Source organism: Bos grunniens, chromosome 4, assembly GCF_055505025.1.
Source record: "Bos grunniens cultivar Pamir isolate PY7600 chromosome 4, Bosgru_T2T1.0, whole genome shotgun sequence".
NCBI lineage: Eukaryota > Metazoa > Chordata > Mammalia > Artiodactyla > Bovidae > Bos > Bos grunniens.
The window spans coordinates 106,676,155-106,688,372 of record NC_141168.1 but is presented as its reverse complement, the minus strand read 5'-3'; the positions used below and the strand labels follow the sequence as shown (position 1 = coordinate 106,688,372).

The following is a 12,218-nucleotide window of genomic DNA, read 5'->3' as shown; positions in this document are numbered from 1 at the left end:
TAATAACTTCCTAAGCCATATACACACAGCAGCAGAACAAGTTTCTCACTTGAAGCCTCGAGTTCTCTTTAAATACAGCACACCTACCTTCTCCCCATGTTTAGAGAAGCCCTACATATGTACTTTTTAAAATTATCTTTACAAAAATGGCCTTTTTCTTTTGAGTACTTTTATTGCCAGTTAAATAACTTTAAAAGTGGTTCAGTGTTTGGGACCTGAGGCAGACTTTATTATTAGAGTATTAGTCACTCAGTGCTCAATATCACAAAGTAAGTGACAATATAAGAAACGAAGGAAATAAACTTGTATAGTATGATGTAGTATCTACTGTTACTCGTACTGAGGCCTCCTCCAGGGCACCATGGCTGAAGTTAAATGATATGATGATGGTAACAACAGCAATGTTCTGCTCAGGAGAGCCCAGGGCAGTCCATTCTAGATGAATGAAGGATGATGAAAGGTGTTTACAAAGAGCTTTAAACTTCTTAGGACAGAAAGCTTTAGTATCATCTGCTGCACAGGACAACCTTGGAAAGGTAAATGGGTTGTGAGACTAAACTCCCCAACAACTCCTTTTCGGTGCCGAACATCACGTGAGACAACAAAGTGAAGTGTAAACCATGCAGCCATCACAGACAGTCGCCTCCAAGTATGTGACACATTCTAAAAGACAGATATAAAATTGTACAGGATCTCTTTTACAAGTCTTAAGTAAATCTCTTGCCTGGAAATTCCCATGGATGGAGGAGCCTGGTAGGCTACAGTCCATGGGGTCGCTAAGAGTCGGACACGACTGAGCGACTTCACTTTCACTTTTCACTTTCATGCATTGGAGAAGGAAATGGCAACCCACTCCAGTGTTCTTGCCTGGAGAATCCCAGGGACGGGGGAGCCTGGTAGGCTGCCGTCTATGGGGTCACACAGAGTCAGACACAACTGAAGTGACTTAGCAGTAGCAGTAAGTAAAGGTACTTCTGGGGATGTTTTTAAAAATGTAACAACGAAATAGAGAGCTGCTTGAAAATAATCTTTAAAAGTTGTAGAACACAAATAAGAAACAAAACAGATTCCTTTATACTGACCTTCAAAAATATTGTTTTAAGTTCAGCTGGATCTGCTCTCTTGGTTAAAGCCACCTATAAATAAACATAAAAATGTTTATATTATTAGAACAAAGCTGAGAAATCAAGCTCACAGACTGAAAGAAAATAAACTCCAGGTTAGAAATCAGTGAATTTCATTTCTGCACTTAAAGCTCTAAATTTACCCAGTGCTTAAACTACTCTGTGGATTTTAAATCAGTCTTATGAGGCTTCTAGAATGATAACATTCCATACAAGAAACAAAAGATCCTAATATGCAGTGTTTAATATATATCATTTTTTTCCAAAATGAACAAAAAAAAAGAAAAGTTAAAACAGACTTGCAACCACCTGGCATTTTAAACTGCAATCCAGAGTGATCCAAACTCTTTCACAGGGGAATATTAAATATTAAAGTACAACTTGTTAAGTATGCAAGAAAAGGTAGTTGTTAGAGAGGTTAGTGAACAAGGCAAATAATAGTCACAGACAGAAGGCAATTAATTCCCATGGCTCCGCAATGGACAGGCATGAACACCCAGCAATCTGGTCATGTCCAGCAGTATCCTCCTTTCCCCAACTTTATAAAAAAATCCAGAAGTCTCCATTTGTACAGCATTGGGAAATACAACCACCATTGTTTTCTAATAACTTTAGATGGAATATAATCCATAAAAATATTGAACAATGTTGTACACCTGAAACTAATATTGTAAATCAACTGTGTTTCAACAAAAAAAAAAAAAGAAAGAAACCATAAGTCTCCAAATGTATGATTATTATTTACCACGTTCTGGAATACAAGGGGCTATGGTTACCTTTCAAGAGCAAAGTTTGACAGATTAGCTCAGAATAGGTGTTGTGCTTAATTCTCCAGCCCACAAAGTCCAAAAACATCACCGGGGAAAGAGAAGACAAACTTGAACATGGCTGCCCCAGGCCAACACAAAAGAGTCCTTATGTGGAACCAAACAGTGGGCTTATTCAGCGTCCCATCACCCAATCCTGCTGGCAGAAACCGTCATGAGACTGAACTCTCCCCAAGCACAGCATCACCCCATGATACAGCCAAGGAGGGGTTCCTGGAACCACCCCAATACTGGAGCCATGTCGCCATCCATGGGGAGATTTATGCAAATTGTTCTAAATCCCTTCGGTGTGTTTGCAAAGGCTCTCCTGAGATCTTTGGACAATGGGTTCTCTGTCTTGAAATATGTAACTGCCTGAGCTCCTTGGCCCGCCACTGTCAGGAATAATTTTATTAACTAATTGTTGGAATAGGAGAGGTAGATTTCCTGAAACCAGCTAGTTGGTCACCTTGTTTCCCAAACCAGGACTGATAACTCCTAACTTCAGCTGAGTACTTGTAACCACCAATGCTATTTTTAGCCATAAGAATTTGTCATCTTTTTAAAATCCTCAGTCACTGAGTGTTCTCTACTATTCAATTAAAGAGAAAAAATATATAAAAGTCGACTGCAAAGCCAACCTAAGACGGATGATGGTGCTGCTGAGAGTCTCACAAGATCCCCTCCACTAGGGTCTATATTCTGAGAAAGGTGGGGAGGACAAACACTATTGGAGATGGGACAGCACGAGAAGTTTCCATCCTCTTCTTCAAGAGAAAAGACACTCCCTCCAAGTTCTACGTCTCAAGACCGTAAGTAACAATTTTTTAAAAGGCATATGGTGACCCTCAGCACGTAACTGGGTTTCCTTTTAAAAGCAAAGGTAAGTTTCCACAAAGTGAACTATTCTTCCTCCATCTGAATAACACATCCTTTAAAATCAAATTAATTCACTCTGCCACACACACTTCATAAAGCCTTCCCTGGGCAATGCTATTTCAGAGTGAACGTCCCCCGCCCTGACTCCCACAGCATTCTTCTTACGGATCCCAGAATGCACAGTCATCGCTCACCGCCAGGACTACACCTCTGTGACAGAAAGAAAGCTTTCAGTCTGTAACTCTCCCCGGGTGGAGGGCACGGGAGAAACCCATCCATATGGCGGCCCAATGCCTCTAAGCCATGTCACCTAATGTGTACAGAACACTTAAAAGTTTTCAGAGCAGGACTATGACGTCACTGGATCATCATGGCAGACCTCAGGCTCAGACAGAGCATATTATTGCTCTCATTTGACAGAAGGGGAAACCAAGACTCAGAAAGGGTTACTTATTTCCCTGAAAGTCAGATTTAGCAACAATTTTTGCTGACATTTCTAAGTGTTTTCTGAGCGGAGGTCAAGTTCCAAACCTTCCATCCCCTTACTGTGCTGGTCGTCTCACTGAGTCACATCGTAAGCAGCTTTAAATTGACCATAGTTTATGTGACCCCTAATATAAAATAGCACACACCTAAAAATCAAGAGTCTCCCAGTTTCTCCTAGTAGCACCACCTTGTAGTGTATCCATCCAGTGCTTTGATTAAGAACATGCTCCAGTATCAGACTGCCCTTGATTGTGGGCGGCAGACCTGAGCTCTCAACTCACTAGCTGTGTGACCCTCCGGTTTTAAGCCAACTCAGAACAGCTGTTCAGGCAAGCTCACACTGCATCATCTGACAAGCCTTAGTTCATCAGGCTTTAGAAGATTCTCAAACTTTAGGTTTTTCTCCAAAGGCTAATTTTCATTGTTTTATATACAAGTATATATTTCTCAAATATGAATAGCATGTAAATATTTACAGCTATTGGGAGAAGGAAATGGCAACCCACTCCAGTATTCTTGCCTAGAGAATTCCCTGGACAGAGGAGCCTGATGGGCTGCTGTCCATGGGGTAGCACAGAGTCGGACATGACTGACGCAACTTAGCATGCATTGGAGAAGGAAATGGCAACCCACTCCAGTATTCTTGCCTAGAGAATTCCCTGGACAGAGGAGCCTGATGGGCTGCTGTCCATGGGGTAGCACAGAGTCGGACATGACTGACGCGACTTAGCATGCATTGGAGAAGGAAATGGCAACCCACTCCAGTGTTCTTGCCTGGAGAATCCCAGGGACAGAGGAGCCTGGTGGGCTGCCATCAATGGGGTTGCACAGAGTTGGACACGACTGAAGCGACTTAGCAGCAGCAGCATTTACAGCTATTATTCTTACTACCTAGTTGCCTGATTTGCTTTATCATTACTGTTCTGAATTTGCATTTATAAGAATAGATGCCACCATTAAAACAAAGTTTTTATATCAAAAGTTCTAAATAAAGTAATTTTTAAACATTGTTACGGAGTAAATCACCAAGAAGAAAAAGGATTCTTGGCAGACGACTATGAAATATCACCATTTGCTACTTAATAATTTCATACACAAGCACATAACATTCACACCAAGTGGAGGTTAAAGAAGAAAGCAGGTGAGGGGGGCGGTAAAAATGGAAACATGCATTATCTTTTTTTCCATAAACTGGGAGACCTTTATCTTTGTTAATGACAGTATAGAAATTTCAGGTCAATTCCCCCAAAGTATGTTCCACAGGGCAAAATTTGAGGATCACTGAATATGTAACACTTTTGACAAGTCAAACATTATAAAAAACAGTTTAAATAGGCTATCAATAGCATTTGCAAAACACATATACTGGGTAGGTACATTCCAAATACAAAAAAAAAAAAAAAAAACAGCCAATAATAATATAACTTGAAGGACTGGTTTTAAAAAGCAGGCAGTGGGACGCATGGCAAGGAAACCCAGAAAGCTATTTTTGAGGACAAATAAATTCACTTTCATTTTAATATGAGTTACAGCAGCCAAACAGAGGAAGACACCAGAAAAGATTTTTCTCCATGTAGGAGCGTTATTTAAACTGGCTTTCTTACTCAGGAATCAAGACTCAGCTGAGGGCTCATTGCTTTAACACACTGCAGGGGTACGGAACTGTGCACTTAAAATAGTTGCTGGGTCTAACCAGGGGTGTTGAGAGGGAACAAACATAACCTACAAAAAAGTCAGGGATATTCATTTGAAGAAGAAAACATGCAGAAAAGCTCTCTTCTTACACTGGGAAGCTCAAGCCATTAAGACCACGATCTCCTCGTAGTCACCTTACTCTTCCGTGTCCCCTGCTCCAGTAAAGTTCAGAAACTAAGAGCTCTGAACACGTTCTTAAAGAAAACTTCCAGGTGAGTAGAAATCAAATCTTTACAAGGAAAACAGGTAGCTCCTGTTAGGCCAACGGAACTGCAAATTCTCACACTCTGCCCCAAATCTACCAAGTCAGAAACTCTGGGGGCGGGATCAAGCAATCTATGGTTTAACAAGTCCTCCAGGTGATTTTGATGCCTGTAGGTTCAGAGGGTAAAGTGTCTGCCTGCAATGCAGGAGAGCTGGGTTCGACCACTGGGTCAGGAAGATCCCCTGGAGAAGGAAATGGCAACCCACTCCAGTACTCTTGCCTGGAAAACCCCATGGACAGAGAAGCCTGGTAGACTACAGTTCATGGGATCGTAAAGAGTCAGACACGACTGAGCAACTTCACTTCATTTCAAAGTGTAAGAACCACAGCTGTAATTAATGTAAAATCCTGTCTGACTGGACTTGAGATCCACTGCCCTGGCTGTATGTTTGCATTGCCCCAGGGCTTTGGGGTTTTATCAAACCCCAGGCTGATCAAAGTAGACGGCAAAGTCCAACTAAATTAGAATCTCTGGAATGCGTATCTTTAAAGCTTCACCACGAGATGGTGACGGACCAGGCTGAGAACCCCTGGGTTAAAACGCAGGACCTCGTTTAGCTTGCTACCTCACTCAGCAACAGTTCTTCCATCACCCTCCCAAACCTGAAAGGTCTGAAAGACAAGACAAGCTCAGACTTACACTGAAAATTCTACTGTCATGAAGTAATTGTTTACTTTAGATATGAAGTGAAAACAGAGAGGCAGCTCATCGAAAGCTACTGTGTGTGTGTAAGCACATGCATGCTTGTTTGCGTGCACTGACAAGCAGAAAACGGAGAGGTGGGAAAAACCCGTAGTGGGTGGTCCTGAATCTCATGGAAAGTACTACTGGGTGTGACCTAATAACTCAGAAGCTGGGGCTACCCTTTCTTCCCACGTATCTTCCTATACTGCAGAGACTGGAAGGTTAAACTACATTTCCCAGAATCCCTTGCAGCTATGCGGCCTAGGTGCTGTCAATCAGATGAAGCTAAGTGAGATATGGGAGGCAAAGTTTTGGAAAGCCAAGATTTGGAAGGTAGGGGCTGTGTCTTTGCTGTTTCTGCCAGCAAGCATCATCCTTGGAATTGGCTGATCTTCCTGTGGCAGATCAAAGTGTCTGGTTTTCCTCCTGCCGTGCAGCGGCAGCATGGTTCTGAAACACTCCCGGTTTGGTGGGCAGTCTCATGACTGCACGAAAGGCAAATGCTCCCCTGGTGGCCTGCTCTGCAGTGAGGCTCTGCAAGTCACTCCTAAGAACTCAACCTGAAGTTCCTTTCTTCACCTTTCCAACAAATTCCATACGCCATTTAACACCCTGTAATAAATTTCCCTCTGCTTAAACCAGCTAGAGTGGATTCTGTTCTCTGCAAGTGGACCTTGACTGATACAATCAGTAGCTGTAAAAGAAAGCCTGAAATTCCCCAAAACCACAGTCACCATTCACTCAAGGGGGATAAAAATGAAGTGTCTCATCACGTTTAAGAAAAATAAGTTTTCATTGACTTCACTGAATCACTCATTCCTCGCCCTACGGTTCCCCTATGGTCTAATAAATGAAGAGTAGTAACTATAAAAAGTTACTGGAATCAATATACAAACAAGATATCATGTTAAGCAGTATTCAAACCACAACCTTTCTGTGTAGTCAACCCTCAAATGTTCAAGTCACTCAACAGTTGACTTATAAAGCAGCAGACACCACAAATGTTAACCCACTGGGTAACTATGCAAGTGGGTTATTTCAGGGATGAGGAAATATTTTATCAGAAGGATTCAGTAGTTTATGAAATGGGTTGTAGACAAACATTAGACAATGATAAAGCCATCACCATTAAATTTCTGTATGAAGAAGCAGAGTACAGCAATTAAAAAATGAATGGCAGTGTTTTAGCTGTGGGTGCTGTTATGCCAAAATAACTTTAAACACTCTAATTTTAGATTTTATTATTATTAAGCTAAAGCTAACATTCCAGTAAATGTTCCCAAGACTAAAAATTTGACAAGAGACAGTATAAGTCTCCTCTGAAGCAGACATTCATCTCTTTATATTTTCAACTCCTTATGGAGAAAGCATTGCTTGCTCATCGTGTCATAAGCAAACATCACCAGGTTTGGGGTTTCAGTATGTTGCTAACTTGGTGATCTTGGACAAGTCAGTTAGCATCTCCAAGTTTTAGTTTCCTCATCTATAAAAAGGGCAAAGTGCTTTGCAGCCCATCAAGTCGACTATGTTCTTTTCCCCAGACCAGCCCCGTGTACAGTGGCTGCAAATAGCAGCCTCCTCAGCAGTGCACACAGCCTGCTGCCTGCAGAGGCTGCCCTAAGCGACCCTGGAGGCACAGCCTGTTGCCTGCAGAGGCTGCCCTAAGCAACACTGGAGAAAACCCTTTCCAGTGCACACTCACAGCTGGCATGCTGTCCCCAGTGTAGGCTCCAGACGTGTATGCCTGGTTTCTTTGGAAAGCCCCAGGGTCCACACTGGCCAAGTCTTAATGTCCATCTGCACCAAGGTGCAGAACAAGGAGCCTGTGACTGGGGCCATCTGCAGGACCAAGTTCAAGTTCCCTGGCCACCAGAAGATCCACACCTCCAAGAAGCGGGGATTTACTAAATTTAATGCAGATGAATTTGAAAGCATAGTGGCAGAAAGGCGGCTCATCCTGGATGGCTGTGGGCTCAGACAGATCCCGAACCGTGGCCCTCTGAACAAACGGTGAACCTGCACTCATGAGAGCATTGGTACTGTTCCCTCCTTACTCGTGCCTACCAATAAATCCTACTTCCCTGTAAAAAAAACCAACTCATGCCTACCAATAAATCCTACTTCCCTGTCAAAAAAACCCAACTCGTGCCTACCAATAAATCCTACTTCCCTGTCAAAAAAAAAAAGTAGGGCAAAATGACAAAATTTACTTATCTATTTCATAAAGTTATCTTAAGGATTAACTAGGATGAAGAAAAAGTGCTCTGTGAATTACAGAGTGATACATAAGGCTGGTAGTGATTAACGGCTACTGTTAACAAATATAAGCCAAAAACACAGCCATCTATTTCTAATCCCAAATAAGAATGGAAGATGAGGAAGTAGGTCCAACGTGTATTCAACTTAGAAATAAGCAACAAAAGATGAAAGGCTAAGGAGAAAATTAAAATTCTATTGGATGATCACAGTCTTGTTAGGAAGCCTGGAGAATCAATCAGCTTGAGGCTAAGGGGGCCACCAATGATGCTTCAAACTATCCTAGGATCTGAGGTGAGAAACCCAGCTCAGAACCCACAACAAAAGCAGGTTGCCTAGGCTGCCTGTTAGGTCAGCCGAAATGGCAGCTTCACACACAAGCTGCTCTGTGTGTATTTGTATGTGTTTAGTCATATCAGACTCTCTGTGACCCCAAGCACTATAGCTTTCTAGGCCCCTCTATCCATGGGATTTTCCAGGCAAGAATACTGGATGGGTAGCCATTTCCTCCTCCAGAGCACGTTCCTGACCCAGGAATCGAACCCATGTCTCCCGCACTGACAGGCTGATTCTTTACCCCTTGAGCTGCCTGCCCTCTTCCAAATCAAACCCACATTGAGTGTCCACTCGGCAAAGCCAGATCACATGCTTGTGCCCTGGCTGCAGGGAAAGATGGGAACTGAATTCTGACTCATGTTCTGGCAGGCAGACCTTGTAATGTGGGGATTTCCTCCAATATAGGAAAGGTAATCAAAAGATGATGGGGACACGTCTGGTTTCCAGTCCAGCATGCAAGGGGCTTAGAAATGGTCAGTCCGTCATAAAAATAAGTAAAAAGACTAAATGCTGAAAAATCAACTACTCCCAAACCACTGCCCCCCAAAATGGAGACAGAAAGGCAGAACCAGAAAATCACAACTTATCAGAGCTGAAACCCATCCACTGAAACCTCTGCAGGAACCAGTGTTGAGAGTGGGTTAACTCTGAGCTGCAGATGGACAACTGCTGGAGGCTCAGTGTGGACAAGAAAAGACCTTGCAAAACTCTAGGTGGACCTAGACATCATGGATTCTCCACACTTTTGTGAGTTTTACCTCCTGGAGCTCAACTTGGCTCTCAGTGACTACCAGAGAAAAGACTACCTGGCACTTTCAATAGGAGGAAAGGAAAAGGAACCAAGCTGAAATGCACAAGAGCCCGCAGCTCTGCTTCAGAAGAAATTATTTCATAGGCACCTAACCTGCGGGAGTATTACCGGAGCCAGTTAAGCAGAGGAAAGGCAATACCCAACACCAGCCACCTTCAACCATCCTCTCCCACCTGAGGGGAAGAGGAACGGAGAAACACTTGTGAAGTACACTGTCCAGGGCCGTGGGCTCTCCACTGAACTGGGACCTGGTCACAGGCCTACAGAACATTTCTTCTGCCTCTAGACCCTACCCTCACAATACCAAAGGACCAGTTACAGCCATCCCTTTTATCCAGTACATCACACCTGAATATCAAGAAAAAAAATCACAAAAAATACCAAAAGGCCAAACAGCACGATCTAAAGAGACAGATATGGCAGGAATGTTGACATTATCAGACTAGGAATTTAAAACAATTATGATTATTAACATGCTAAGGGTTCTGACATTGTACAGGAGACAGGGATCAAGACCATCCCCATGGGAAAGAAATGGAAAAAAGCAAAATGGCTGTCTGGGGAGGCCTTACAAATAGCTGTAAAAAGAAGAGAAGCAAAAAGCAAAGGAGAAAAGGAAAGATATAAACATCTGAATGCAGAGTTTCAAAGAATAGCAAAAAGAGATAAGAAAGCCTTCCTCAGTGATCAATGCAAAGAAATAGAGGAAAACAACAGAATGGGAAAGATTAGAGATCTCTTCAAGAATATTAGGGATACCAAGGGAACATTTCATGCAAAGATGGGCTTGATAAAGGACAGAAATGGTATGGACCTAACAGAAGCAGAAGATATTAAGAAGAGATGGCAAGAATACACAGAAGAACTGTACAAAAAAGATCTTCACGACCCAGATAATCACGATGGTGTGATCACTCACCTAGAGCCAGACATCCTGGAATGTGAAGTCAAGTGGGCCTTAGAAAGCATCACTACGAACAAAGCTAGTGGAGATGATGGAATTCCAGTTGAGCTATTTCAAATCCTGAAAGATGATGCTATGAAAGTGCCGCACTCAATACGCCAGCAAATTTGGAAAACTCAGCAGTGGCCACAGGACTGGAAAAGGTCAGTTTTCATTCAAATCCCAAAGAAAGGCAATGCCAAAGAATGCTCAAACTACCGCACAATTGCACTCATCTCACACGCTAGTAAAGTAATGCTCCAAATTCTCCAAGCCAGGCTTCAGCAATATGTGAACCGTGAACTTCCTGATGTTCAAGCTGGTTTTAGAAAAGGCAGAGGAACCAGAGATCAAATTGCCAACATCCACTGGATCATAGAAAAAGCAAGAGAGTTCCAGAAAAACATCTATTTCTGCTTTATTGACTATGCCAAAGCCTTTGACTGTGTGGATCACAATAAAACTAGAAAATTCTGAAAGAGATGGGAATACCAGACCACCTGATCTGCCTCTTGAGAAATTTGTATGCAGGTCAAGAAGCAACAGTTAGAACTGCACATGGAACAACAGACTGGTTCCAAATAGGAAAAGGAGTTCGTCAAGGCTGTATATTATCACCCTGCTTATTTAACTTATATGCAGAGTACATCATGAGAAACACTGGGCTGGAAGAAACACAAGCTGGAATCAAGACTGCTGGGAAAAATATCAATAGCCTCAGATATGCAGATGACACCACCCTTATGGCAGAAAGTGAAGAGGAACTCAAAAGCCTCTTGATGAAAGTGAAAGTGGAGAGTGAAAAAGTTGGCTTAAAGCTCAACATTCAGAAAACGAAGATCATGGCATCTGTTCCCATAACTTCATGGGAAATAGATGGGGAAACAGTGGAAACAATGTCAGACTTTATTTTTTTGGGCTCCAAAATCACTGCAGATGGTGACTGCAGCCATGAAATTAAAAGACACTTACTCCTTGGAAGGGAAGTTATGACCAACCTAGATAGCATATTCAAAAGCAGAGACATTACTTTGCCAACAAAGGTCCATCTAGTCAAGGCTATGGTTTTTCCTGTGGTCATGTATGGATGTGAGAGTTGGACTGTGAAGAAAGCTAAGCGCCGAAGAATTGATGCTTTTGAACTGTGGTGTTGGAGAAGACTCTTGAGAGGGTCCCTTGGACTGCAAGGAGATCCAACCAGTCCATTCCGAAGGAGATTAGCCCTGGGATTTCTTTGGAAGGAATGATGCTGAAGCTGAAACTCCAGTACTTTGACCACCTCATGTGAAGAGTTGACTCATTGGAAAAGACTCTGATGCTGGGAGGGATTGGGGGCAGGAGGAGAAGGGGACGACAGAGGATGAGATGGCTGGATGGCATCACTGATTCAATGGACATGACTCTGTGTGAACTCTGGGAGTTGGTGATAGACAGGAGGCCTGGCGTGCTGCAATTCATGGGATCACAAAGAGTCAGACAGGACTGAGCAACTGAACTGAACAGAACTGAACTGAACTACCCCTCCAGGGGCAGGGGGAGGGGGGTGATGACAAATTTATCAGCAAGTTGCTGGTACAAAGTGTGTGATGATACATGTTACCACAAATTAAGATTGATGGCAGAACTAAGACCATAACTCTGCTGGAGTCAGGGGTGGTGGAGGTAAAGTCTTGGACTGGGTTGTTTATCACTGGATTACAGCAATTAACACTCACCAGCTAACTTTTACTGGGCCCTGAACTCTAGGCTAGGCATGTCCTAAAGGCTGTACGCCTGATCTTTATGCCTGATCTCACTTAAATATCACCAAAACTATCTAAAGTGAAGAACCATTAATAGCCCCAGTCTTCACTCACAGACTTAGAAGACAAACTTATGGTTGTCTAGGGGAAGGGACAGTTAGGGAGTTTGGGATGGACATGTACACAGCTG

At 42.8% G+C, this 12,218-nt stretch overlaps 1 protein-coding gene and 1 non-coding gene across 16 annotated transcripts in view; one reads left to right on the top strand and one right to left on the bottom strand.

Moving 5' to 3' along the window:
* The window catches only part of SLC25A13 (solute carrier family 25 member 13), a 272,518-nt gene that overhangs the window by 197,868 nt on the left and 62,432 nt on the right, over positions 1-12,218 (bottom strand). For 8 of the 15 annotated variants that reach the window (XM_086397737.1, XM_086397738.1, XM_086397739.1 and 5 more), the window contains exon 2: positions 1,083-1,136. Coding sequence is in view for 10 of the 15 variants with exons in the window: in XM_086397734.1 (XP_086253860.1) it covers positions 1,083-1,136 (54 nt within the window). In the remaining 5 variants the exon portion in view is untranslated. Of the gene's footprint in view, positions 1-1,082; positions 1,137-5,021; positions 5,283-12,218 lie in introns of those variants that run through there. The other 7 variants (XM_086397741.1, XM_086397746.1, XM_086397744.1 and 4 more) reach the window with 5 other exon arrangements.
* LOC147374639 (small nucleolar RNA SNORA70) lies at positions 7,445-7,579 on the top strand. The gene has a single exon (XR_015163302.1). It is a non-coding gene; the product is annotated as a small nucleolar RNA SNORA70 (small nucleolar RNA).